General features: G+C 57.0%; 5 protein-coding genes across 11 annotated transcripts; 2 read left to right on the top strand and 3 right to left on the bottom strand.

The window, feature by feature from the left end:
• Positions 1-25: 25 nt before the first annotated feature.
• On the bottom strand, positions 26-3108 carry THOC6 (THO complex subunit 6). 5 transcript variants are annotated; one of them, XM_055562289.1, is made up of 13 exons: positions 3024-3108; positions 2040-2155; positions 1867-1931; positions 1673-1776; positions 1504-1541; positions 1373-1421; positions 1178-1249; positions 996-1098; positions 862-911; positions 709-771; positions 499-609; positions 279-413; positions 26-199 (listed from the first exon to the last, which is right to left on the bottom strand). In XM_055562289.1, exons 2-13 carry the CDS (start codon positions 2153-2155, stop codon positions 119-121), a joined length of 987 nt encoding a protein of 328 aa, XP_055418264.1. In that variant the 5' UTR covers positions 3024-3108; the 3' UTR covers positions 26-118. The 5 variants fall into 5 exon arrangements, with proteins under 5 accessions (XP_055418264.1, XP_055418262.1, XP_055418260.1 ...); XM_055562287.1 differs by lacking the exon at positions 3024-3108 and adding an exon at positions 2869-3007; XM_055562285.1 differs by lacking the exon at positions 3024-3108 and adding an exon at positions 2733-2872.
• Positions 3109-3137: 29 nt separating this feature from the next.
• HCFC1R1 (host cell factor C1 regulator 1) lies at positions 3138-4478 on the top strand. 3 transcript variants are annotated; one of them, XM_055562298.1, is made up of 4 exons: positions 3140-3270; positions 3575-3631; positions 3743-3871; positions 4112-4478. In XM_055562298.1, the coding sequence occupies exons 1-4, from the start codon at positions 3176-3178 to the stop codon at positions 4245-4247; spliced, it is 417 nt and encodes a 138-aa protein (XP_055418273.1). In that variant the 5' UTR covers positions 3140-3175; the 3' UTR covers positions 4248-4478. The 3 variants fall into 3 exon arrangements, with proteins under 3 accessions (XP_055418274.1, XP_055418273.1, XP_055418272.1); XM_055562297.1 differs by having other exon boundaries at positions 3716-3871; XM_055562299.1 differs by lacking the exon at positions 3575-3631 and having other exon boundaries at positions 3138-3270.
• A 234-nt stretch (positions 4479-4712) lies between these two features.
• TNFRSF12A (TNF receptor superfamily member 12A) lies at positions 4713-6797 on the bottom strand. The gene is made up of 4 exons (XM_055562301.1): positions 6643-6797; positions 5795-5899; positions 5421-5555; positions 4713-5335 (listed from the first exon to the last, which is right to left on the bottom strand). Exons 1-4 carry the CDS (start codon positions 6734-6736, stop codon positions 5280-5282), a joined length of 390 nt encoding a protein of 129 aa, XP_055418276.1. The 5' UTR covers positions 6737-6797; the 3' UTR covers positions 4713-5279.
• A 1190-nt stretch (positions 6798-7987) lies between these two features.
• On the top strand, positions 7988-11305 carry CLDN6 (claudin 6). The gene is made up of 2 exons (XM_055562292.1): positions 7988-8029; positions 10033-11305. The coding sequence occupies exon 2, from the start codon at positions 10059-10061 to the stop codon at positions 10722-10724; it is 666 nt and encodes a 221-aa protein (XP_055418267.1). The 5' UTR covers positions 7988-8029; positions 10033-10058; the 3' UTR covers positions 10725-11305.
• Positions 11306-11985: 680 nt separating this feature from the next.
• On the bottom strand, positions 11986-12639 carry CLDN9 (claudin 9). Its single transcript, XM_055562249.1, has one exon. It carries the CDS (start codon positions 12637-12639, stop codon positions 11986-11988), a length of 654 nt encoding a protein of 217 aa, XP_055418224.1.
• Positions 12640-25679: the final 13040 nt, after the last annotated feature.

The raw sequence follows: 25679 nt of genomic DNA, 5'->3' as shown, positions 1-25679 counted from the left end.
TGGCCTCCATTCTTGAGAAGAAAGCACATTGAAAAAAAAAGCCACTAATTTTATTTGTATAAAAAAAAGAAGAAAACACTGTGAACCCCTGAGATGGAGGTGGAGACGCTGTTGGAGGTCAGAAGGACAGAGAGAAAGCTCGGTAGCCCAGATTAGTGAAGACGTCCACTCTGCAGCTGTTGCCCGCAGCTGTCAGGACCTAGAAACAACAGGGGAGTGACTGACCTGCCCCAATGCCCTGGCCTCCCAGGGTCCCCACCACCCCTGGCTGGACCCACCTTGCACTCAGGGGCTGCTGGTTGCTGGTTGAGGCTGAGGCTTAGCAGTCCCGGGGAGGAGCCAGGCACTTGGGCCTTGAGCTCCCCACTCAGCTGCCACTGGTTGACACAGCGGCCCTGTCCAGCTGATAGAATCTGTGGAAGACAGGGAGAGAGCTCAGAGTTCAGGGCTGGAGGAAGACCAGGGCAGGGACAGCAGAAACAAGACAGAGGGCCTCACCAGGTCCTGGTAGAAGGTGACGTGCTTCTGTGGCGCCCGCATGGGGAAGACGGTGGTGGGTGTGGAGGATCGGAGGTGCCAGAGGGTGAGTGCTGGGCCTCCTCCGCAGACCTGGGCAGAAAGGTGGGGGTCCCCAGTTACCGTGAGCCATGGGCCCTCAGCCAGACAAGGCCCGAGCTGCCACCCCAGCCTGCATGCTGCCTGGCTCACCATCCAGTCCGAGTCAGTTGCCAAACATCCAATCCAGCGCCCATTGTGGGGCCTCGAGCACTCCTGGGAGGGAGGAGAACAGAGCAGAAGATGAAGACATCGGAGATGCCCGGGAAGGAAGAAGGGAGGACAGAGCGTGGGGTGTGCCCTCACCTCGTGCTTGTAGACCTCGATTGTCTGGACCTCCTTGGCTGTGCGCAGGTCTGAGGAGGAAGAACTGTGAGAGGTATCCTCCTCGCCCCAGCCTCCCTTATCACCAGTCTTCCCTCCAATGCAACATTCCTTACCCCAAAGCCGCACGGCCCCATCCTCGCCGCCCGACAGCACCTCGGGGCTCCGCTCCCGCAGTGCCAAGCAGTGGATGTAGTCCGTGTGGCCCCGGAGGGCCCACTGCAGGAAAAGGGGCAGTGTCAGGACGAGACCCAGGAGGAACACCGTTGCCCCTGCTCCCCTGGCCCTGCTCTCTCACCATGAAGGTCCCTGTCTCAAGGTCCATCGCATGCAGCTGACAGTCGCCCCCCGCCAGGATGAGCAAATTCTCCTGCAGAGGAAGGCGGGATGGAGTCAGAAGTCAGGGTCAAGTCAGGCCAGGGAGAGGGGAAGGATCAAAATCTGGGCCAAAAACAGGACAGGGAAGAGCCCCGAATTTACGAAGGGCTCGAACCTTGGGCACAAGAAGCAGAGCATTGATCTCAGGTACTTCCAGGCTGGTCCTGGGGGAAGGAAAGCAGAGTCAACTCTAGTGAGGTGGCACCTTCACCCCCAGGTGCCCTCTGCTCACAGGGCCTGGCTCACCTGTATGGGGGCTGACGACGCCACAGCTCCTTACAGCCCTTCATGGAGAGAAACGCTTGTTGTACAATCGCTGAATCATGTCTGACTCTCTGTGACCCCATGCACTGGGTGGCCTCAAAGGCTCTCTCTGTGTCTGGGTACCTCGCCCTTCCCCCAGCTCCACACTCACCTTCTTAAGGATCTCCGCCCAAAGCCAGGCCTTCACCTCCCCATCCCCAGCACTCAGCAGATGTCGATCGGTGGAGACCATGCTGTAGACTGGCCCGTCATGAGCTAAATGGAAGCACAGAAGCTGAGTGACCTCGTCCTGCTCCTGTCATCCACCCTGGGGTCCCCCAAGCCAGACTCAATGCCTGCACCCACCTTGGAAGGTCACCATAGGCTTCTTACTTTCCTCTTTGGCCTCGGAGCTCAAAGCAGCAGACAAGCTGAAGGGAAAGGGGAGAGGGGCCTGAGTGTCAGAAGAAGGGGGCATTAGCCCCCCAGAGGGCCAATTGCCAGAGCTCATGGACAGTGGGGAGCAGGGGCAAGGGTACCTAAAGATAGCTATCTGTCCATAATTGTTGCCAGCTGCCAGGAACTTCCCACAAGGTGAGACGCTCTGGGAGAATATGGTCATGTGCAGCCGCTGCAAGGCCTGAAACACTTCCATCTGTGGAGAGAGGCTGGATGAAGGCAGGCTGGGGCATCTGAGACCTCTGATCCACATACTCCTTCCTGCTTCCCCTGCAGCAGTCGGGCCTCCCACCACCCACTTCTCCTTTGAGACAGCCCACCAAGTGGGCCTTGCCCATATAAGTCCCAGGGGCGGCTCCAGGGAGGTGAGGAAGGGGAGAGCTGAGGCATGATGCCTAGTGGAAATCTGAGCAAAGACTCAGCCTCTCCTCCCGGTTTCCTTAACTGTCAAATAGAGCTCATGGGAGATTTTGTCATGATTGGATGAGCTACTGTACATAGCGTCGCAGTTTCTGTCTTCGCTCAGAAACTGCTTAAAAAACTACTCTCTTACTCCAATACAGAAAAACGTACTGACCCCTGATCCGCATCCTGTGACTTTCACGTTAGGCCCCTGAGGTATTTCTGGGTTATCCTCCTTCCCCCGGGTCAGAATCCGATCCCACCAACAGCCCACGCAAAACAGGGCTTAGGGCACGACTCCCTGCCGTGCCCCTTCGGAGCCGGGCGTGAACTACAAATCCCAGAAGGCACTGCGCATCGCCCCCCCTCACCTGACCCAGAGGCACCGCTTGCTGCGCCGCTCGCTCCATCTCGAGAACTAAAAGTCCCAGAGTGCTCCGCGCGCAACGCAGCCTCACGAGTCCGGAAGTACCAGTGGGCGCCTCCCCTTCGCGGTTCCTCACCTACCCGATACTGTTGGCCGGCCGGCGTGAAGACGGCCACCGCGTAACCCGAGTCCCAGGAGCAGAGGTGACCACCGAGAAGACACCCCAACACCAAGTGGCGCCCACCGCGACCCCGCTACGTCGGATCCCCTCCCCCACCCCGTTGAGCAGACCCGCCTTCTAGCTGCGTGCGGTTCTTCTTCCGCGCCTGCGCGGAACCTAGCCGCGCGCGCGCCTAAAGCCACGCCCCACGCGCTGGGTCACGCCCTCAAAGGCTCCGCCCCTGCCGCCTGGATCCCACCCCTCTGCCCGCAGGACCCCGAACCCCAATGATCCTGCAGCAACCCCTGGAGCGAGGCCCCCAGGGTCGGGCCCAGCGCGACCCGCGGGCCGCCTCGGGGGCTTCTGGAGGCCTGGACGCGAGGTGTGTGTGGGTGTGGGGGGCCCTGGGTGGGCCCGGCCCAGGGTCCCAGGAGTTTTGGCTGGGGCCTCGAGCAGGTCTGCAGGATGACACGCGGTGGGGCTAATTGGCAGGGCTTGGGCATAAGCTGAGACAAGGTTGGAGACCTCCGAGGCAGGCTCCTGGATGGTCTGGGAGAGAGGGTGACTTAGACGTCAGCGACAGGCATGGGCCGGGGGGCTGCTGGCTGACGCTGCAGGCTCAGGCGGGCAGATCCTGGGGATGGCGCCAAGAGGGTGGGGTGCTCCTAGCTCTCTTTTCTTCCCAGCTCCCCTCTCCGAGGAGCTGTGCCCATGAGCACCAAGCGGCGCCTGGAGGAGGAGCAGTGAGTTTGGGGGCAGGGAGGGACTCCCATCAAGTCCTCCGTCACCTCAGGTCCCCATCAGGCTACCTCTCCTCTGAATCCCAGCCTTCCTGCCTCCCCGTCTCTCCCCAGGGAGCCCCTGCGCAAGCAGTTCCTGTCCGAGGAGAACATGGCCACCCACTTCTCTCGACTCAGCCTGCACAATGACCACCCTTACTGCAGCCCCCCCAGGGCATTCCCCCCAGCTCTGCCCCCACTCAGGTAGGCACCATCCACAGTCCGCCAGCTGGGCCTTCCAGGGGATCATACCCAGTCCTGGGAGCCCATTTCCAGGCTCTGCCTCACACTGCTATTTTTAGCTTCTCGCCAACCTCTGTTGTTTCCCTACTTGGCTCCTTGGAAGGTGCCAGCAGTCCAGGAGCCCCTGGGGACCTCGACCAGGTGGGGCGTGGCTCTGCCAGGCCAGCCTCTGCCCCTGTGCCCTGTTATTTCCTCTTCCAGAAGCCCTTGCTCTGAGCTGCTTCTCTGGCGCTACCCTGGGAACCTGATCCCTGAGGCTCTCCGGCTGCTGAGGCTGGGGGACACTCCCACCCCCCACTACCCTGCATCCCCAGCTGGGGACATGATGGAGCTCTGAGATCTGGGGAGCAGTGCCCCTGGCCCCCCCCACTTCTTCCCCTGAACAAGGGAGAGCAGCACTCCCATGAAGGGACCAGCTGCCCTGCTTTTCCTCCAGACCAGGCCTCTGGGCACAGGACCTCCCCTCAACAGAGGACACAGAGCCCTGAGGTGGAAGGGGCAGGAACATGGGAAAGGAGGCCATCCCTTCCCCGCTGAGAATTGAATAAAGATTGCTGAGTGAATGAAAGCTTCAATCTGGAACCCAGGCTCTTTGGGGAACGGAGGGCGGGGAGGGGTGCTGGATGCCGGATTTCTCCTCAAGCACTTCCCTGGAAAACGGTCGCGGCCGGCCAGGTCCTGGCAGGCTGGGCTCAGGCATTGAGAATGGGTGAGTCAGAGCCTCGCCCCCACCCCCGCGGTGACTCACTCCTCCCCTCCAGCTCTGGGAAGTCAGGCTGGGATCATGCCACTCTCCAAACCATTTAAAGTTAAAGATTCTTTTATTAATAAATTCTCTCCCCCTCCACATTTTCTCCCCAAATAAATATCTTCCCCTGTGTTAGGGGGTCCGAGGGGGCAGTGTCTTAGGGCCAGCCCCATTAGAGGGCCAGCCCTCTAGTGTTAGGAACAGGTCCCTAACCCCCCCAGGCTGAGATCCCAAGTGGTGGAATTTCAGTACATCTGAGTGGGTGGGACCTGGTGTTGTGTCGGTCCCTCAGGTCAGCCTGGCCCCCAGGCCATGGTGGGGGTGGGGGTGGGGACCCTTGTGCAAATGCTGCGGTTCCTTAGCGTCAGCTGTCTGGCATGAGCCAGCCAGGGTCTCCTTTTCTATTCTGGAGCCAGAGACAGGGCGGTCAGACACCTTGGAAGGCCCTTCGGAAGCTTGGGCCCAGACCTTAGAGAAGTGATTCACTGTCCCCCATCCCTCCACACCCCTGTGGTTGGAGCAGCCTGGCTCTGGCTGTGTCTGGGAGGCTGGGGCTGGCTCCAGAATGAATGAATGAATGATGAGCGGGCACAGCCTCCTGCTGGCAGGGGGCGCGCCCTGTCACTGGATCAGGGCCACGCCAGGACAGCTCTCCCCACCGGTCTCCTCGATGGGGGCTGCAAAATAAGAAGAGGGGTGTCAGGAGTGGGGAAGATGTTGAGGAATGATGGGGGGCCAGTGGGCGGGCGGGGACATACTTACTGGTAAACTTCTCTCTCCTGCGGCACCGTCTCCAAACCAGGAAGCCAGAAAGCAGCCCCAGCACGAGGGCCAGGCCCAGGGCGCCCCCCAGGATGGGCCACAGCAACCTGAAGGGGGCTGGAGGGGCCGCAGTGCCTGGGGGCGGGACTTCAAGTCAGACCTCGCTCTTCTCAGCCCAGCCCCACCCCCTAGATAGGAACCTCCAGGCTTCCCTCCCCCAGGTCCCTACCCCGGCGAGAGCCCCTTCCTCACTCCAGCCTCCACCCCCCACCCCGATTAATTTCCCAGATCTCAAGTCCCTTGCTCCCCCCCTCCACCCCGCAAGCCTCTCCCCTAGCCTGGGGTCCGCTTGCCCCGGCCCCGCCCCCACTCACAGCCCAGGCAGAAGTCGCTGTGCGGTCTCGCCCGGCACGAGGCACAGTCCATGCACTTGTCTAGGTCCGCGCTCCAGGAGGTGCCGCGAGAGCAGGGGGTGGTGCCTGGGGAGGGGGCCGCGGGTCAGAGGCTGGGGGCGGGGCGCGGCTATTTTGGGGGCTGAGGTCAGGGTCGGCCCGGCTCGAATAACGTGAGTCACCGTCGCCCTCCGCATTCCTCACAGGTGACCGCACGGCCCGACCGGGACACGGCAGCGCAGGGGAGCAGGGGGCATAGTGCGGAACGCTTTGGGGGGGGGCAGTCAGGTCCCCATAACCGGCCCCCCCACCCCGCTGCAGGCGGGTGACTCATTCCCGGGCACCGGGCCCGACCCCGGTCCCTCCCCCCGCATAGCTGGGCACTGAAGTCACCGGATAGAAGGGGGCACCCCACATGGTATAGGGGGCACGGAGGTCTGTGTCCCTCAACAGCCCCCCACTCTTCGGTTAAGGCGGGGTGGGCAGACCCGGTATTGATCAGGTTGGGGGCGTGCCGCCTTACCAGACGAGACATCCCTCTCTCAAACTTTCTCCACTTCCGAGTCCAGACTCTCAGGACAGAAACACCCCGCCCCCCACTTCGGACAGGCGGGAAACTGAGGCCCGGACTACGGAAGAAGCTGGGAGAGGGATGGGACCTCTCCTGATCAGGGGATGCCGTGTCTGAGGACTGTCTGATCCCGGATCCCCGTGTCCGCCTGGTCCCCCGGTTCTGACTCGCCTCTAGGCTCCTGGTGCCGGCTCCCGGATCCCGGCCCGGGGACTCCCCCCGCTCCCACGCCCTCCCGCCCGGCCGTGAACAGGCATACCTGGCACTCGCTCCCCGGCGGCGGCGCGCAGCAGCGCCAGCCCGAGCCCCAGCACGAGGAGCCGCAGCAGCGGGCGTAGCGGGCAGGGAGCCATGGTGCTCGTCTGGCAGCCACTGCCGTCTGCGCTCGCCACCCGTGGACCGGGGCACACAGCGGCGGCCCCGCCCCCGCCCCCGCCTTCCGGGGCGGACCCCTCTTATTGGCCCCGCCCCCACGATCCGCCCCTAGACGCCCCATCCCGCCCTGCCCCGCCCGCTAAGTTTAGGCATTCGCTCAACAAACGCCTCCTCTGTGCCGGAGCGGCCAGAATGCCAAAGAGAGGCAGATGTGGCCTTGCCTTCTCGGTGGCTGAAGCCCGGAAGGTGTGTGTTGGGCGAGGGAGCGGGTCTGACACGAAACAACCCATCTCAGAAATAACTGCAGCTTTCTTAAGGGCCCCGAGGGTATAATAATATAACAAAAATAATACTACTGTGTCGTTTCATTTCTACCTTGGGACATTTGTTGATGTTTGCTGTTCAGTTGCTCAGTGGTGTCCGACTGTTTGCGACCCCATGGACTGCATGCAGCACGCCAGACCTCCCTGTCCTTCACTCTCTCCCTGAGTTTGCTCAAACTCATGTCCATCGAGTCGGTGATGCCATCCAACCATCTCATCCTCTGTCGTCCCCTTCTCCTCCTGCTTTCAATCTTTCCCAGCATCAGGGTCTTTTCCAATGAGTCCGCTCTTCACATCAGGGCTTCCCTGATAGCCTGCAATGCAGGAGACCCCGGTTCGATTCCTGGGTCGGGAAAGTCCCCTGGAGAAGTGATAGCTACCCACTCCAGTATTCTTGGGCTTCCCTTGTGGCTCAGCTGGTAAGGAATCCAGCCCCAGTGCGGGTAGACCATGGACTGTATAGCCCGTGGACTCGCAAAGAGTCAGCCGCGACTTTCACTTCACTTCACTCTTCGCATCCGGTGGCCAAAATATTGGAGCTTCAGCTTCAGCATCAGTCCTTCCAATGAATATTCAGGATTGGTTTCTTTTAGGATTGACTGGTAAAATGCTGTCTCCCTTTTTTGGAGTGAAATTAGGCTCGGGAAGGTTAGGTGAGTTCCGGAGTCCAGACCCGAGCTCTGTTCGGCCCCGCACCGCGCGCCTTCCCAGCGGGCAGAACTGCAGCCGGCTGCTACCAGGGGCCCGGGCCAGAGGTGTGCGAGCAGAGGCTGCAGGCTCGAGCGCCCCTTACTGACCAGGTTGGGATTCGCCGCAAGTCGGACAAGGGTCTCTGCCCCTCCCCAGGGCGGTGGTCCGGTGACGTCACTGCCTCTTTAAAGACCCCCGCCTCCGCCCCCATCTCCACATTCTGCCGGCTACTCAGAGTCTTTGTGGACTCCTTCTCAGGTGAGCCTGGGCAGGTGCGCCTGTCGTGGGGGAAGGGGTAGACACCGGGGATTGCGGGGCGCATGGGTCGTGGCAGAGTTGGGTTGCGGTGCATGAGACGAACCTGAGCTGATTTGACCGCGAGCTCCTGGGGGCGGGGGGACGCCTGCACCCGAACCGGGGCCCTGAAGGGGTCCTTCGGCGGAAGGGTTAAGCGCCCCTCCCCCTGCCCAGGACAAAGGCACCGAAACCCGGGAGCCCCTCCCCCACCTGCGCTGCTCTCTAGGGCCAGGCCCTTCTGCCCCTCACCTGTACGAGCGGACCCCGCGGCGAGCGCCGCCCTTAGGCCTCTCCAGGGTGCGCGGCTTCCACGGCGGGGGGCTGAGGACACCCTCCTTCGAGCCAGACTCAGGGGAAATAGGGATCGAGAGCGGGAGGGGACGCCCTCGGATGAGCCGAGGCCGTAGCGCGTGGAAAGGGAAGGGGCCGAGAGCAGGGGCGCGCTTGTAAGAGGGAGGTACCGGGTGCCTAGGCTAGCGTGGCCCCCACCCTAACCCGGGAGGAGAGGCCTGGAGGGCTGACCCTGGGTTTGGGATTGGCGCGGTACGGCCCGCCCCGTCCGATCTCCCCTGAGGTCATGAGTTCTCCCGGGTTATGGGCGGGGTGCAAAGGAATGGAGAGTCTGTCCTCTGGCCACCCGCTGGGGCTGGTGCTAAGTTTAGGTCCCAGCCCTGCGCGGGAACTTTGTGCAATGGAGGATCATAGGGGGACCCTGAAAGGAACTGATCGCCCACCAAACGACCTCCGAGACAAATCAGGATGTGAGGGGGCCAGAGTTGCCCCAGAAGAGCTGGTTCACTGGACAGACTCCAAAGGTGGCAGCTTCTTTTAGGGGAAATTGGGCCCTAAGAGGATGGCATTTGGGGCAAGAATACACAAGAAAATGTTACCAACCTTGGGAGTCTGTTGTGTAGGCCCCAGGCAGGGCAGAGGGCAGGACTCCAGGAGGCAGCTGGGGACCTTGGGAAAGGAAGTACTTTGGGTGGGAAGGGCTGGTGTTATTGTTTTGTTGTGTTTCTTCTCCACCTCTCCTGCCCCATCCAGGTTTTGAATGGGTGGAGCTGGTTTGAACCAGGCAGTGGTGAGCAAGGCCAGGACTGTCTGGCCACCATCCACACTGTATCTTAAAATCAAACTAGCAGCCACCTGTTTTGGGGCATGGATCCAAGTTGGGGTGAAGGGTTTGGACACTTATGTTGGATGCTAAGAGGAAACTTGGATCTGTTCTTGGTGTTAAAACTAAGTTTTAAGCCTGGAATTCATGGCTAGAGCCAACCCACCACCCATTTGCCCTGTGGAAACTACTGAAAAATTGCATTCTGTTGTTTCATCCCTTTTATCCCTTTGTACCCAAAGGGCCATGGGCTAACCTTTACATGTGTGTGTGTATGTTAGTAGTTCAGTCATGTCTTTGCAACCCTGCAGACTGTAGCTCACCAGGCTCCTCTGTCCATGGAATTCTCCAGGCAAGAATGCTGGAATGGGTTGCCATTTCCTTCTCCAGGGGATCTTCCCAACCTAGGGATCAAACCCAGATCTCCTGCATTGCAGGTGGATTCTTTACTGTTTGAGCCACAATGGAACCCCAGCATTTGCATGAAAAGAAAGTGAAAGTGAAGTCGCTCAGTTGTGTTCAACTCTTTGCCTGTCCGACTCTTTGCGACCCCATGGACTGGAGCCTATCAGGCTCCTCTGTCCATGGGATTCTCCAGGCAAGAATACTGGAGTGGGCTACCATTTCCTAGGGAGAAAAATTAATGCTGAAGCATTAAATACTCATTTGCCCTTGAGAAAATAAGGCTTGGAGCGTGCCTTGCCCATGTACAGGGTTCATACTGACTTCCAGGGTTCATACTCTTGGTGTCCTATGTGGTGGCTATGGCATGTGGCAAGGGACCTAGCGTTCATTGAGAATGAGGGGCTGAGCCAGCTGGTCTTAACCTTACTCTACTTTTGTCCCCCAGCGCAGCATCTCAGCCCCAGCCTCGCCATGGCTTCCGCTGGTCTGCAAATCCTGGGGATCATCCTGACTCTGTTTGGCTGGGTGAATGCCCTGGTGTCCTGCACCCTGCCCCTGTGGAAGGTGACCGCCTTCATCGGCAACAGCATCGTGGTGGCCCAGGTGGTGTGGGAGGGGCTGTGGATGTCCTGCGTGGTGCAGAGCACGGGCCAGATGCAGTGCAAGGTGTACGACTCGTTGCTGGCGCTGCCGCAGGACCTGCAGGCTGCCCGGGCCCTCTGCGTCATCACTCTCCTCGTGGCCCTGCTTGGCCTGCTGGTCTACCTTGCTGGAGCCAAGTGCACCACCTGCGTGGAGGACAAGGACTCCAAGGCCCGCCTGGTGCTCACCTCTGGGATCATCTTTGTCATCTCGGGGGTCCTGACCCTGATCCCTGTGTGCTGGACCGCCCACACCATCATCCAGGACTTCTACAACCCTCTGGTGGTCGAGGCCCAAAAGCGGGAGCTGGGAGCTTCCCTCTACCTGGGCTGGGCGGCTTCCGGCCTTTTGTTGCTGGGTGGGGGGCTACTATGCTGCACCTGCCCCTCTGGGGGCTCCCGGAGCTCCAGCCATTATATGGCCCGATACTCAGTATCAGCCCCACATACCGCCTCTCGGGGTCCCTCCGAATACCCCACTAAGAATTACGTCTAATTTGGGTAGGGGAGTGGGGGCTCCTTTGACAGTGGAGTCTAACCCACTGCACTGGAGTCATGGAGATGGTGATCCATGACAGCTTTGGGGTTGTTTTGGCTTCTTACTGGGGGCGGGGGGCAGTGGTTACTCCACTTGATAACCTACCTGGGGTCTGCTATTGGTGTTCCTCACTTTGGAAGATGGAGCCAAAAAGGTGATGCTTCAGTTTCTGGATTGTTCTCCACCCTGGACAACCCTCTCTTAGAGACCAACCTGGAACTGTGGTCCCCATGTGAAGGATACCATGCTGTCCCCTGCTGGTGCTGGGGGCAGGGCCTCCATAGGACAAGCCTTTCCTTGCTGGTCAAGCCTCTGGAACCCCCAGGGGCTCTCCAGCCTCATGTAGCCTCCAGAAGAGCAGGTGATAAGTTACCAAAGACCCACCAGTCTCCAAGTCTTCTGACCTCTGGCTCCTGCATCCTGAGTCATGTTCCCCTTGTGCTGACCCCTGACCTTCCTATTCCAGCCCCTGTGCACTTCCCATATCCTGCCCACACTCACCAGTTGTTACTAAATAAAGCATGTTTTGTTTGATTACTTACCTTTGGTGTTGCTGGGGAGGTTGCTGAATGCCAGACTGGCAGGAGGAGGTGGGCATGACTGTAACACCTCCCGTGTTCCGTCCCCTGCCCCGTGACTTGCATGGCCTGAGTGAGGTCACCGCCTGGGCATGACCTGGAGCAGGCCTTGACTGACAAACCCACGGGAGGCCATCAGGTCTTCCCAGCCCAACCACAAATACTCTGTTTATTCTGAGTTACAAATGCTCTGTTTATTCCCTACTTGAAGGTGGGGTGAGGGGGGAAGGTGATGGGCAGGGTCTCGGGGCCTGGAGGAGAGCAGCTGCTCTGGATCCCAGTAGTGGCCAGGCAGAGAGGGCCAACTCCAGGCCAGAGAAGGCATAAGGAGCTACTGCTCTTTGGGTGAAGCCCAGGTTCTGGGAGCAAGGGAGGACTCGGGAAGAGGAGGACCAGCCTGAATCCAGGACAGAAGAAGAAAGAAGCAGGAGCACCGGCCAGGTTGCAGGTGGGGCCTCCACGGAGGAGGGTCTAGGCTCACTAGGGCCAGGTGCTGAGACTAGCTCTGCAGCCAGGCCTGCTCCTGCCTCTGGAAAGTGGGTTCCACCTGGCAGAGGGGTGAGAGTGGAAGGCAAGGTTGAGAGCGGGGCAGCCAGCACAAGGTCAAGGTTTCCAGCAGCAGGCTTCCTGGGACATTTGCCTCACACGTAGTCCCTCTTGTCCAGCCCAGATGCCCCCGAGCGGGAGGGGATAGAGTAGCCCAGCCTCGGTCCCCGGGGCCGCTCGATCTGAGGCGGGGGGCACGTGCAACACAGTAGCCCCCCTCCCAGCAGAAGAAGGGCGGACGCGGCCCAGCCCAGGTAGAGGGAGGCTCCCAGCTCCCGCTTGAGGGCCTCTGCCACCAGGGGGTTGTAGAAGTCCTGGATGATGGCGTGGGCCGTCCAGCACACCGGGATGAGCACCAGGATGCCCGCAAGGAGGAGGAGGACTCCCGCGGTGAGCACGATGCGGGCCTTGGCTCCTTCGTCCTCCACGCAGGTGGTGCACTGGGCGCCCGTGATGGCCACGAGCACTCCGAGCAGGGCCAGCAGGAGGGCGATGACGCAGAGGGCCCGGGCGGCCTGCAGGTCCTGCGGCAGCGCCAGCAGCGAGTCGTACACCTTGCACTGCATCTGGCCCGTGCTCTGCACCACGCAGGACATCCACAGCCCCTCCCACACCACCTGGGCCACCACGATGCTGTTGCCGATGAAGGCAGTCACCTTCCACAGGGGCAGGGCGCAGGACACCAGGGTCCCCAGCCAGCCCAGCACAGCCAGGGTCATACCCAGGAGTTCAAGGCCAGTGGAAGCCATCTGTCCCCTCCCTCAGTCGGGTCTTCCCCACTCTAAGCGGCCCGGTTGATCAGAGGAGTGGGTCCGATGTTCCACACCTGTGGGAACGCAGGTGGGGGGTCTCCGTGCCCAGCAAGGGCGCGTCAGTGTCCTCTGACCCAGACAGCGCTCACCACATCCGAGAGCCTCTTACGGGCACCTCCTTGCTCTGTGCCCTTCACAGATGTGTCTCTGAACCCCCAGCAACAAATCCACCCTCGGTCTCGCTCAGCTGAGTGGCTGCCGTTCCCAAGCGGGTTCCGTCGCCCCTCAGGTGCCCTTCAGTCGGTCCCGCCGCCGCCGTCTGACTAACCAGCTTGCACAGACCCTCCCGACCCACCTGCCGGCAGAGGAGAGCCAAGCAGAGCCGCGTCCCTTGCCGGGGCTTGGTGCAGGTTCTAGGGCTGAGCAGCTCACTCGGCGGTGCCACCTGGGGACTCCTGGCTGCAGAAGAGGGGTTTTAAGGCCGAGGCGGGGGAGGAGCCGGAGTGATGGGAGGAGGCAGGGCTGGGGGTGGGGGGGCTCAGAGTCGCGGGGGGATTGGTGACCGGGAACGAACCGGGGAGGAAAGAACCTCCACGCCTGTGGGGACGCAGGGACAAAGGAATGAGGAGGAGACAGGACTGGCCCTGGCTCAGGCTGAAAGTGGGAGGACCCCTTGGGCACCATGCTGAGCCTCCTGAAACCCGGCCCCCCCGCTGTCTTTGCTCTCCCCCTCCCCATTTTGTTTCTGTTTCGTATTGCAGACACACCAGCTTCCCCAGTATCACACACCCCTGTCCCCCCAGCCCACCCACCCAGCACTCTCTAGAATCTGATCCATCTCCCGTCTCAGCCTAGTGGCTCTGGCGGCTCCCGAGGGAGAGGGCCCCGCCCGCATTGTTCCCCTGGCGACAGGTGCCTGGCGCCCAGCTCAGGTGGCATCGCCCAGGCAACGGCCTAGAAAACCACCCCCCCACCACCTTGACTTCAGCTCAGGTGTGCCTTCCCCCTCCTGTTGCTTTCACTGGGGGCTGAGCTGAGTGGCTGAGGGTGTCGTGGGGCCGGGGGATAAAGAGCTTCTTGTGACTGTGGGGGAAGGGGGAGAGTAGAAGGGGGTGAGCCCTGGTGGGGGGACAGCCCAGCGCCCAGCTCTGTTTGGGGAGACACCGCAGGGGAGGGCGAGGTGGGTGAGGCCCAGGTGACTTGGGAGTCCCTGAGCCCTGCCTCGCAGAACTCAGGACGCACACCCCTTCCTGAAGACCCCATCAGAGCCCAGGACTCCCCTTGTGGGAACAGCCCAGCCTGGGGGTCACACAGACCATGGCTCAAATCCTTCCCGCTCCCCCTCCAACCTACCCAAGTCCCCAGCCAGGAGCAAATTCACAGAAGGTCAAGCCTCCCTGGGTCAAAGACCCCTTTGAGAAACCTCACAGGACCCACAAACAGCAGCCCCTCATTTTGGGGGGAGGCATAAGCTCCTTCAAGCCCCTCCCTGGGTGCTAAGCACTGAGCTTTATTGTGTGAAAAGGGAGTTGGGGGCTGATAAAAATTCCTATCTCCAGGGTGATGGGGAGGACTCCAGGGGGAGAGCCTCTCCTCTCCCCCCACTCCCCCTGAGGAAGCTGGAGCTCATCTGGCCTATGGGGGCAGGGATGGGAGGGCACCGCCCCCTCCATGAACACCTAGTTGCTGCTCTGCTCCGCTTGGGACCCTGAGGGGAGGTCATCCACTTGTCCTCCTCATCCACCCGGTGGGGCTGCATTTACAAAGAATTCTAACTTCAAGTGGCTGCAATGCTCTGGGAACGGCTTTCAGCAATTCTTTGGAAAAGAAGTTTATATCTTGATCAGATCTGTAAAGGGATAGGCACCCCCAGAAAAGCAGGAGAATCCTTCCCCCTTAAATGAAGAGACTGAGTGAGTGAAAGTCACTTAGTCCTGTCCAACTCTTTGAGGCCCCATGGACTATACAGTCCATGGAATTCTCCAGGCCAGAATACTGAAGTGGATAGCCGTTCCCTTCTCCAGGGGATCTTCCCAACCCAGGGATCGAACCCAGGCCTCCCACATTGCAGGCGGAGAGACTGAGGCCAGTGCCAATCAGAGGGTCTGACAGGTGGACTCCAGTGGCTGGGGAGCCTCCCCAGAGAGGGGCAGAGACCTTGCCCAGAGAGGAACAGAGTGTTGGCCAACCTGGTTGCCCTGGCCTGAGAGTGGGGAGGAGGGTGCTGATGCAAAGGCTGGGAAATGACCAGAGCTCCCTGATGGCTGGGATGAGCAGGGGGAAGCAAGGGTGGGTTGTCCAGCTCGTCCAGGCCCCTGAGGACTCACATTTCATCGGGGAAGGGGGGATGTGGAGAAAGAAGAAGGGCAAATAGAGGCAAGCCTTCAGTGGGCTCCCTCCAGGGCTGCCAGGAATCCAGTCACACAGGTTTGGGTAGGTGTCAGGCGGCAGCCAGCCCTGTTTTCTCAGGAGGGCCCACCGACCCGCGCATACAAAAGGCCTCCCATCCTGGACAGCCCCAGCCTGGGGCCTTTTCTCTCTCCAGGCCTGGAGACAGTCTGCTTCTGGCCCAGAGTATAAGGCCACCAGCTCATCTTGATTTGCCTGGTAATTACTAGTTTGAGCAGAGTTCTGCATCAGGGTGCGGGGGACGGGGACAGTGGGTCAGCCTGCAGTCAGGCCTGGCTTTACTGTGTTAGTCGTTCAGTCGTGTCTGACTCTGTGCGACCCCATGGTCTGTAGCCCTCCAGGCTCCTCTGTCCGTGGGATTCTCCAGGCAAGAATACTGGAGTGGGTTGCCATTTCGTCCTCCAGGGGATCTTCCCCACCCAGGGATCGAACCTGGGTCTCCTGCATTGCAGGGAGATTCTTTCCTGTCTAAGTCACCGGGAAGCCCGGGGAAGAAGCATCAGGGACGCCTTGCTTTCAAGGCCCACCAAGTCCACTGGCAGCTCTCCCCTGCCCGCCCGCCTGCCCCACCTAGGCGACAGGGCCTAGTGGCGGCACTGGACACACCAGGTAAGCTTGTGCCTAGAGATGGCACTAAGCGGCCCCTAGGTTTCCTAGATCCCATCACCTACCCTCTGCACTGCCCCTCATGCAGCCTTGTGGAAGGTGGGCGCTCAGGAGATGAAGATGCCCCCTCTCACTGTTGCCCCCAGAGACCAATCCCAGCCACACCTGCTGCACATCTCCGCTCCTCTCCCTCCTGATAAGGCACCTACTCCCACAGCTCAGAGGGGGAGTCAACGTGGGGACATTCGTCAGAGAAAAAGGAGGGGGGAGGACAGAGCCCTAGGGCACTGGGGCTGGAATGTGCCGCCCACCCTCAGCCCTCAGCCCTCCTCAGGCCGCAGCTAGGAGGCCCCGGGCCCTCTCTAGGGTTTTCTGGTCAGCCTTGATTCAGTAGGATCTGGGAACTGAAGGGTTAAAGTTGGGGTCTACAGAGGGGCAGGGACTCGGGTTGGAAGGCCATTGTTGGGGAGAGACCAGCACCCCCACTGTGAAGTTACCATCTCAATGACAATTTACCAAGTCCCCAGGAATCGCGGCCTCCTGGGAGAGAGGTGGGAGGGGAACCTTCCCTGCTATTCAGGGGGTGGGGGGCGGGGAGGAGGGGGGAGGAAACCGAGGAGTGAAAGAGCCAAATCGAACCTTTGTTCTCTCCAGGAGGGCGGAGGGGCTGGAGGCTCAGGTGGGCCCAAGAGACCGGGGCTCAGATGGAGGCGAGGGGGGAGGGGTCAGTGTCAACCCTATAGTCCATCTCGATCTCCTTACAGGGGAACAGGACAAAAGAGGGGGAACTGACCAGAGCCACCAGGGGTCAGGAGGTGGCTATGGGGGCTGCACAACAACCCCAAAGGCTGTGTCACCCCATTTCCTGAGGCCCCGATATAGAGGCAGAAAGCCCCCGGCTGATGAACCAAAAGGAGCAGAAGAGATTGACATCCCAGTAATAATTCTCCTGAGCTCACACCCCCATTTTATAGGCAGGGAAGGAAGCTCAGAGAGCAAAGGAACTTGGCCAAGAAAACATGTGGGAAACAGGACAAGCCTGGTGCAACCGCAGACCAACTTCAAAGCCACAGGCTCCATGCCCAGCATCACTGAACTTCCCGATGGTGAGCTGGGCCTCCTGGTGCGCTTTTCCCAAAGGCAGTGCCATCTGTCCATGGCCAGCCGAGCCTCCATAAACACATCCCCCTGCATCTGACTCTGCGGGAAGCCACCCTCCACCTGGGTTCACTTTCACCCTGTCCGCGTTCCTATAGCGGGGCTTCCCAGGTGGTGCCAGTGGTAAAGAACCTGCCTGACAATTCAGGAGACATAAAACACTCGGGGTCCATCTCTGGGCTGGGAATATCCCCTGGAGGAGGAAATGGTAACCCACTCCAGTATTCTTGCCTGGAGAATCTCATGGAGGAGCCTGGCGGGGCCCAGTTCGTGGGGTTGCAAAGAGGTGGACACGACTTTGTGACTTAGTATGCGAGCATGTGTCCCTGTTGCAGAAAGGGCTGTGTTGGCTTGCCACCCACAGATCAGTGGACTCTGGGTTAGACCTGGTGTCAACCCCACACAGGTCTCACTGGGCAAATTCACGACTGCCTAATCTCGGTATCACCTGGCTATAAACCAGAGGGAGAAGCCTGCCCTGCCGAACTCTAGGGCCACTGGCCCAGGCCCCATGTGCCCTGCATATCTTAGGATTTATTGGAGGTATTGACTCTGTGTGTGTGTGTGTGTGTGTGTGTGTGTGTGTGTGAGCATAATGACAGTTTCACTTGTAAACCTGTGCCGACTCCATTGACTGGGTAACGATTAACTTTATTATCAGCCATACTTGTCAGCTTTCCACCAGCAGCAGTTATCCATCTGAAGCTCTGAGAATGTTGTCTTCTTTAGGAGCCCACGTTGTCTTGTCTTTGTTTACTGTCTGAGTCTTGGCTCAGAGGGCAGGAGGGCCATAGGACACAAAGAGGGGAGAGGAAGCAGTGAGCTGGCAGCAATGGGGACTTGGCCACCATTCAGCTCAGGGGAAGGTCAGTCTATTTTTCTTGTTCGTCACTGAGGCTTCCCTTGTGGCTCAGCTGGTAAAGAATCCGCCTGCAATGCAGGAGACCTGGGTTGGGAAGATTCCATGGAGAAGGGAAAGGCTACCCACTCCAGTATTCTGGCCTGGAGAATTCCCTCACAAAGAGTTCACAAATTCGACTCGCAAAGAGTCGGACACGACTGAGTGACTTTCACTCACTGAGAGCTTTATCAAGACACTTGGTCCATTGGGTCCTGCTCAGGGACTCCAAGGGTACCCAAGTCTCAGGTTTAGCAAAGGATAGAGCCTAAAACATGGTTTAGGGAAACTGAAAGAGAGAATGGCAGGTGGGTCAGCCAGCCCCACAGCGGGAGGACACTGCCTGTATAGATGAGGGTGGCGCCCAAGCCCTGGGAGAGATTGAAGGCAGGAGGAGAAGGGGACAACAGAGGATGAGATGGTTGGATGGCATCACCAACTCAATGGACATGAGTCTGAGCAAAGTCCGGGAGATGATGAAGGACACGGAAGCCCAGCATGCTGAGATCCCCAGGGTCCCAAAAAGTCAGACACGACTTATCAACTGAACAACCCAAGCTCTGGAATGTCTCAAGATCCTTAATTACTTAATCCTTAATCATTCTGGACTTAGGGTGGGCCCTGTATTCAATGGCAAGTGTTATAAGAGAAAAAAGATGGGGGGAGATATGAGATACAGATATAAGGGAGAAGGTCCTCTGAAGATGGAGGCGGAGTTTGGAGTGATGGAGTCACAAACCCAGGAACACATGGAACTGCCAGAAACGTCAAGGAAGAATCCTACCCTAGACCCTTGGGAGGAAGTGTGGCCTGGGGACATCCTGATTTTGGACTTCTGGCTTCCAGAACCAGGAGAGAATAAACTCCTATTTTAAGTCACCCAGTTTGTGGTGGTTTGCTACAGCAGACTCGGGAAACTCATCCACTTCCTTTCTTGCTCCTGGATCCCAGGCTCTCAGAGGTCCCCCGAGGTCAAGTTGGCTTCCTGATACCACTCCTGATCTGCTGTAGAAGAGCCCACTGAGATAGGGCGTCTGCCTGGTTACCTGAGCCCAAGCCACCTGAGTAACAAAGGGAACTTTATTCTGTGCTGTACACGCTGGGGAGAAGGGGGGTGGAAGGGGGTGGTAAGGATGGGGAGAGGACAGGGGCTTCCTCTCATGATTCACCCTGGGAGCTTTCCTATCCTGTCGGTGTGACTTCACAGCCCTTGCATGTGACACTCCTGTTCCAAGGCCCAGTATCGATTGTCCATCAGCACCACTGGTTTTCTGGTGCTCCCAGGCCCAGGGGATCCTAGGATCTATTTCAGCTGAAAGTTTGACTTCTTAAGACTTAGAAGGCATGTCTGAGTTTCCAAGAAGCCATACAAACTTGAGCAGAGAACTTTAGTGATAGTATTCAAACCTTTTATTATACAAGAGAAAATGAGACATTTTGCATACTAGCAACCCACTCCAGTGTTCTTGCCTGGAGAATCCCAGGGACGTCGGAGCCTGGTGGGCTGCCGTCTATGGGGTCGCACAGAGTCGGACACGACTGAAGTGACTTAGCAGCAGTAAAAGTATTTCAAGTTTTTTGTTTTCATTTTCTCGAGCTGTGTGCTGTGGGCTCCTCAGCCCCACCCGCCCAGATCACCAGCCAGTTTATCAGTACAGGGAATTAGTTCCATTCTCAAATGACCAGGCCAGAGGCTTCTTGTAAGGCAGTAGGAAAAAATGGAAGAAATGACTCCAATCTTCAAATGAGTTTATTTTCAGGCCTGATCTTTCCTTCTCCAACTTAAGCTGCTCCGGACACGCCCTCCCTGCTCCCCAGGCCGTGCTCCGACCCACGCCTTCTGAACCTGTCCGAGGTGAAGGCGGCGAGGGGCACAGTCCCTGGGTCCAGGTAGGGCTGCCTACTCACCCGCCCGCAGCCCCTCCTGGGCGGGGAGGGCCGGGTCTTCAGCAGGGAGGAGACAGGAAGAAGTAGGGCGGCGGGGGTGGCGGCAGCGGCGGGGGGAAGGCGGGCAGTGGCGAGGAGTCTCGAGGCACGGGGGGCGCCAGCAGGTTGAAGGGCGAGGGCCGTGCAGGCAGCGGCGGCAGCGGCTGCGGGGGCGGCTCGGCGATGAGGGGCGGGCCGCCGCGCGCGCCCACGGGACCGGGAGTGGCGGCGGCCGCGGCCTCTGGCAGCGGCGGCAGTGGCAGGTGCGCGGGCGGCGGCGCGGGCGCCGGGAGCCGCGGCAGGTCCTGCAGGGCGAGCGCGGCAGCGGGTGGCGCGGGCACGCAGGCCTCGGGCGGCAGCTCCGGCAGCGCCACGTGGGCGCCTGGGCCCCAGGGAGCCGGCGGCGCGGGCCGCAGCGGGAGCGCAGGCAGCGGCGGCAGCTCCGCCAGGGCGAGTGCCGAGGGCGGCGGCGGCGGCTCGGGGCTCAAGCCCGGCGGGAGTCCCGGCAACGGCGGGTGTGGCAGGGACGGCGCGGGCGGCGGGGTTAGGGACAGCGACACGCGGGACCGGCCCAGCCGCGAGTGGACGCGGGCGCGGGCCAGCCGCGGATGCGAGCGGGAGCGGGGAAACCGGGCAGCCAGCTTGGCCACAGCCGCCGCTCCAGAGCCCCCAGCGCGCGGCTCGCGGAGGCCTGGTCCCTCCAGCAGGTGGCCACACGTCGCTCTGAGAGAGGCCCAGCCAATCGGAGTCGTGCGCTGCCACACTCCAGCCAATCAAAGGCCAGTGCGCCGGCGACCTACACGTTTCTCCCGCCGGCGTCAGGCGCTATCACTGACAGCCAATCAGAGACAGCAGCGCTCTCTGTCTAGTCCTTCTTCCCGCCCCTCCCTCAGCCCCAGCCAATCACAGTGCTCCAAGGTGCCACAGGCTCCATCTCCACTATCCCTGAGAACAGACACCGCGTGTTCAGTGGGCGCCCCCAACTGGCCTGAGCGTCCACTTAGCCTCTGCAGCCCCACTTCGACGCCCCGACCCCCCCCTCCTCTCCCTGTGACAGCCCTAGAAGAGAGCTTATGGATCGCCTCTTGTTTGGGGTTTGTCCTTAAGAGACGCTCTTTGTGGGTCAAGATCCACGCAAATTTCCATCCAGTGATCTGTGCGTGTACATGTGTGTGCTAGTCACTCAGTCGTGTCCGACTCTTTGCGACCCCATGGATTCTCCAGGCAAGAATATTGGAGTGGGTTCTCATTCTCTTCTCCAGGGGATCTTCCTGACCCAGGGGTCTAACCCGGGTCTGCTACATTGCAGCAGATTCTTTACTGTTTGAGCCACCAGGGAAGCCCATAGAAAAGATGAAAAGATACCAACTCAATAGCAAAGCTTGACATGTAGCATTTGCGGTAACGTTAAGAATGGTTATAAAAGACAAATGGGTGTCAAAAGAAAAAAAGGAAAAATGGTCGATCTATTTAAAATCGGAATATGAAGTTCAAGAGGCAGCCAGGAACCAGGTTGGTTCTGGTGCTCAGTTATGTCTGATTCCTTGAAATCCACAGGACTGTAGCCCACCAGGCTCCTCTGTCCATGGAATTTTCCAGGCAAGAATACTGGAGTGGGCTGCTATTTCCATCTCCAGGTGATCTTCCCAATCGAGGGATCAAACCCACATCTCTTGTAACTCCTGCCTGGCAGGCCGATTCTTTACCACTGCACCACCTGGGAAGCCCGAAGTCAGAATATAGAAATCTTTATTAAAACAATATTAGGGAAAAAAAACAACCCACAACAATATTAGGGTCTTCCCTGGTGGTCCAGTGGTTATTTGCCTCTCAATGGAGGGGACTCTGGTTCGCTCCCTCAGGACACAACTCCCGAAGCCCACATCCTAGAGCCAGTGCTCCACCTCAATGAAAACCCGCACGCCGCAACCAGAGAGTAGCCCCTGCCTGCTGCAAGTAGAGAAAGCCCATTTGCAACAAAGATGACCCAGCACAGCCAAAAGCAAACAAATAAAACACCAACAATAAATTATTAGAACATTTCCAGGTTGGTTAGAAGGGATAGCACCCACTGCCCTCTCTGAGACAGTGCTTAGTGGCCCCTCTACCCAGATGTTGCTCTTAATCCTGTTCTCTAGTAGAGATGATGTGGTTTGTTCCACATCTCAGGGCAGAGAAACACAAGATGATTTGTTTTTCCCTAATTTTACTTTATTTTTTATACCAGTTCAGACTGTTGCTTGATGTGAGGTGACCCCAAAGTGACTTTTTAAAAATACTTTTAATTTATTCTTTGTTTCACTGGGTCTTTGTTGCTGTATGCAGTCTTTCTCTAATTGCACTAGAGTTGGGCTATTCTTTCTTGCGGTGCACAGGTTTCAAACAGGCTTCAGTAGTCGTGGCACATGGGCTTTGTTGCTCTACCCCATGAACAGTATGAAAAAGTATGAAAAGGCAAAATGATAGGATACTGAAAGAGAAACTCCCCAGGTCAGTAGGTGCCCAATATGCTACTGGAGATCAGTGGAGAAATAACTCCAGAAAGAATGAGGGGATGGAGCCAAAGCAAAAAGAATACCCAGCTGTGGATGTGACTGGTAATAGAAGCAAGGTCCGATGCTGTAAAGAGCAATATTGCATAGGAACCTGGAATGTCAGGTCCATGAATCAAGGCAAATTGGAAGTGGTCAAACAAGAGATGGCAAGAGTGAATGTGGACATTCTAGGAATCAGCAAACTGAAATGGACTGGAATGGGTGAATTTAACTCAGATGACCATTATATCTACTACTGCGGGCAGGAATCCCTCAGAAGAAATGGAGTAGCCATCATGGTCCACAAAAGAGTCCGAAATGCAGTACTTGGATGCAATCTCAAAAACAACAGAATGATCTCTGTTCGTTTCCAAGGCAAACCATTCAGTATCACAGTAATCCAAGTCTATGCCCCAACCAGTAACGCTGAAGAAGCTGAAGTTGAACGGTTCTATGAAGACCTACAAGACCTTTTAGAACTAACACCCAAAAAAGATGTCCTTTTCATTATAGGGGACTGGAATGCAAAAGTAGGAAGTCAAGAAACACCTGGAGTAACAGGCAAATTTGGCCTTGGAATACGGAATGAAGCAGGGCAAAGACTAGTAGAGTTTTGCCAAGAAAATGCACTGGTCATAACAAACACCCTCTTCCAACAACACAAGAGAAGACTCTACACATGGACATCACCAGATGGTCAACACCAAAATCAGATTGATTATATTCTTTGCAGCCAAAGATGGAGAAACTGTATACAGTCAGCAAAAACAAGACCAGGAGCTGACTGTGGCTCAGACCATGAACTCCTTATTACCAAATTCAGATTTAAATTGAAGAAAGTAGGGAAAACCACTAGACCATTCAGGTATGACCTAAATCAAATCCCTTATGATTATACAGTGGAAGTGAGAAATAGATTTAAGAGCCTAGATCTGATAGATACAGTGCCTGATGAGCTATGGAATGAGGTTCGTGACATTGTACAGGAGACAGGGATCAAGACCATCCCTATGGAAAAGAAATGCAAAGAAGCAAAATGGCTGTCTGGGGAGGCCTTACAAATAGCTGTGAAAAGAAGAGAAGCGAAAAGCAAAGGAAAAAAGGAAAGATATAAGAATCTGAATGCAGAGTTCCAAAGAATAGCAAGAAGAGATAAGAAAGCCTTCCTCAGCGATCAATGCAAAGAAATAGAGGAAAACAACAGAATGGGAAAGACTAGAGATCTCTTCAAGAAAATCAGAGATACCAAAGGAACATTTCATGCAAAGATGGGCTCAATAAAGGACAGAAATGGTATGGACCTAACAGAAGCACAAGATATTAAGAAGAGATGGCAAGAATACACAGAAGAACTGTACAAAAAAGATCTTCACAACCCAGATAATCACGATGGTGTGATCACGGACCTAGAGCCAGATATCCTGGAATGTGAAGTCCAGTGGGCCTTAGAAAGCATCACTACGAGCAAAGCTAGTGGAGGTGATAGAATTCCAGTTGAGCTATTCCAAATCCTGAAAGATGATGCTGTGAAAGTGCTGCACTCTATATGCCAGCACATTTGGAAAACTCAGCAGTGGCCACAGGACTGGAAAAGGTCAGTTTTCATTCCAATCCCAAGGAAAGGCAATGCCAAAGAATGCTCAGACTACCGCACAATTGCACTCATCTCACATGCTAGTAAAGTAATGCTCAAAATTCTCCAAGCCAGGCTTCAGCAATATGTGAACCGTGAACTTCCTGATGTTCAAGCTGGTTTTAGAAAAGGCAGAGGAACCAGAGATCAAATTGCCAGCATCTTCTGGATCATGGAAAAAGCAAGAGTTCCAGAAAAACATCTATTTCTGCTTTATTGACTATGCCAAAGCCTTTGACTGTGTGGATCACAACAAACTGTGGAAAATTCTGAAAGAGATGGGAATACCAGACCACCTGACCTGCCTCTTGAGAAATCTGTATGCAGGTCAGGAAGCAACAGTTAGAACTGGACATGGAACAACAGACTGGTTCCAAATAGGAAAAGGAGTACGTCAAGGCTGTATATTGTCACCCTGTTTATTTAACTTATATGCAGAGTACATCATGAGAAACGCTGGGCTGGAAGAAGCACAAGCTGGAATCAAGATTGCCGGGAGAAATATCAATAACCTCAGATATGCAGATGACACCACCCTTATGGCAGAAAGTGAAGAGGAACTCAGAAGCCTCTTGATGAAAGTGAAAGTGGAGAGTGAAAAAGTTGGCTTAAAGCTCAACATTCAGAAAACGAAGATCATGGCATCCGGTCCCATCACTTCATGGGAAATAGATGGGGAAACAGTGGAAACAGTGGCTGACTTTATTTTTGGGGGCTCCAAAACCACTGCAGATGGTGACTGCAGCCATGAAATTAAAAGACGCTTACTCCTTGGAAGGAAAGTGATGACCAACCTAGATAGCATATTCAAAAGCAGAGACATTACTTTGCCAATAAAAGTTCATCTAGTCAAGGCTATGGTTTTTCCTGTGGTCACGAATGGATGTGAGAGTTGGACTGTGAAGAAGGCTGAGCAGCGAAGAATTGATGCTTTTGAACTGTGGTGTTGGAGAAGACTCGAGAGTCCCTTGGGCTGCAAGGAGATCCAACCAGTCCATTCTGAAGGAGATCAGCCCTGGGATTTCTTTGGAAGGAATGATGCTAAAGCTGAAACTCCAATACTTTGGCCACCTCATGCAAAGAGTTAACTCATTGGAAAAGACTCTGATGCTGGGAGGGATTGGAGGCAGGAGGAGAAGGGGACGACAGAGGATGAGATGGCTGGATGGCATCACTGACTCGATGGACGTGAGTCTCAGTGAACTCTGGGAGTTGGTGATGGACAGGGAGGCCTGGCGTGCTGCGATTCATGGGGTGGCAAAGAGTCAGACACGACTGAGCGACTGATCTGATCTGATCTGGCATGTGGAATATTCCTTGGCCAGGGATTGGACCTGTACCCCCTGCATTGGTGGTGGATTCTTATCCACTATACTACTAGGAAAGTCCACAAGATGATATTTTAAGAATCAATGTGTGCTTAATTGCTCAGTCACGTTTGATTCTTGCAACCCCATAGACTGTAGCCTGCCAGGCTCCTCTGTCCATGGGATTCTCCAGGCAAAAATACTGGAGTGGGTTGCCATTTCCTCCTCCAGGGGCTCTTCCTGACCCAGGGATCAAACCCAGGTCTTCTGCATAGCAGTCAGACTCTTTACCGACTGAGCTTCTTAGAAAAAAAAAAGTGAAGTCACTCAGTCATGTCCAAGTCTTTGAGACCCCACGGACTGTAGCCTATCAGGGCTTTACCGTCTGAGCCACCAGGGAAGCTGGAGAAGCCCAAAGAATCAATACTTTTTGAAAAAGCAAAAGCCTATGATGATTCTCAAATACAGCAAATTAAATGAGGTAGGCTAAGAGATATCAGGCTGGAATTCCAATAATGTTTACACAACCTCCTCAAGATTGTGCACACTGCAGTCAGGTTTTGGTC

Source organism: Bubalus kerabau, chromosome 23, assembly GCF_029407905.1.
Source record: "Bubalus kerabau isolate K-KA32 ecotype Philippines breed swamp buffalo chromosome 23, PCC_UOA_SB_1v2, whole genome shotgun sequence".
In the NCBI taxonomy this organism is placed as follows: Eukaryota; Metazoa; Chordata; class Mammalia; order Artiodactyla; family Bovidae; genus Bubalus; species Bubalus kerabau.
Note: the sequence above shows the minus strand (reverse complement) of the source record. Positions and strands in the feature narration are given on the sequence as shown.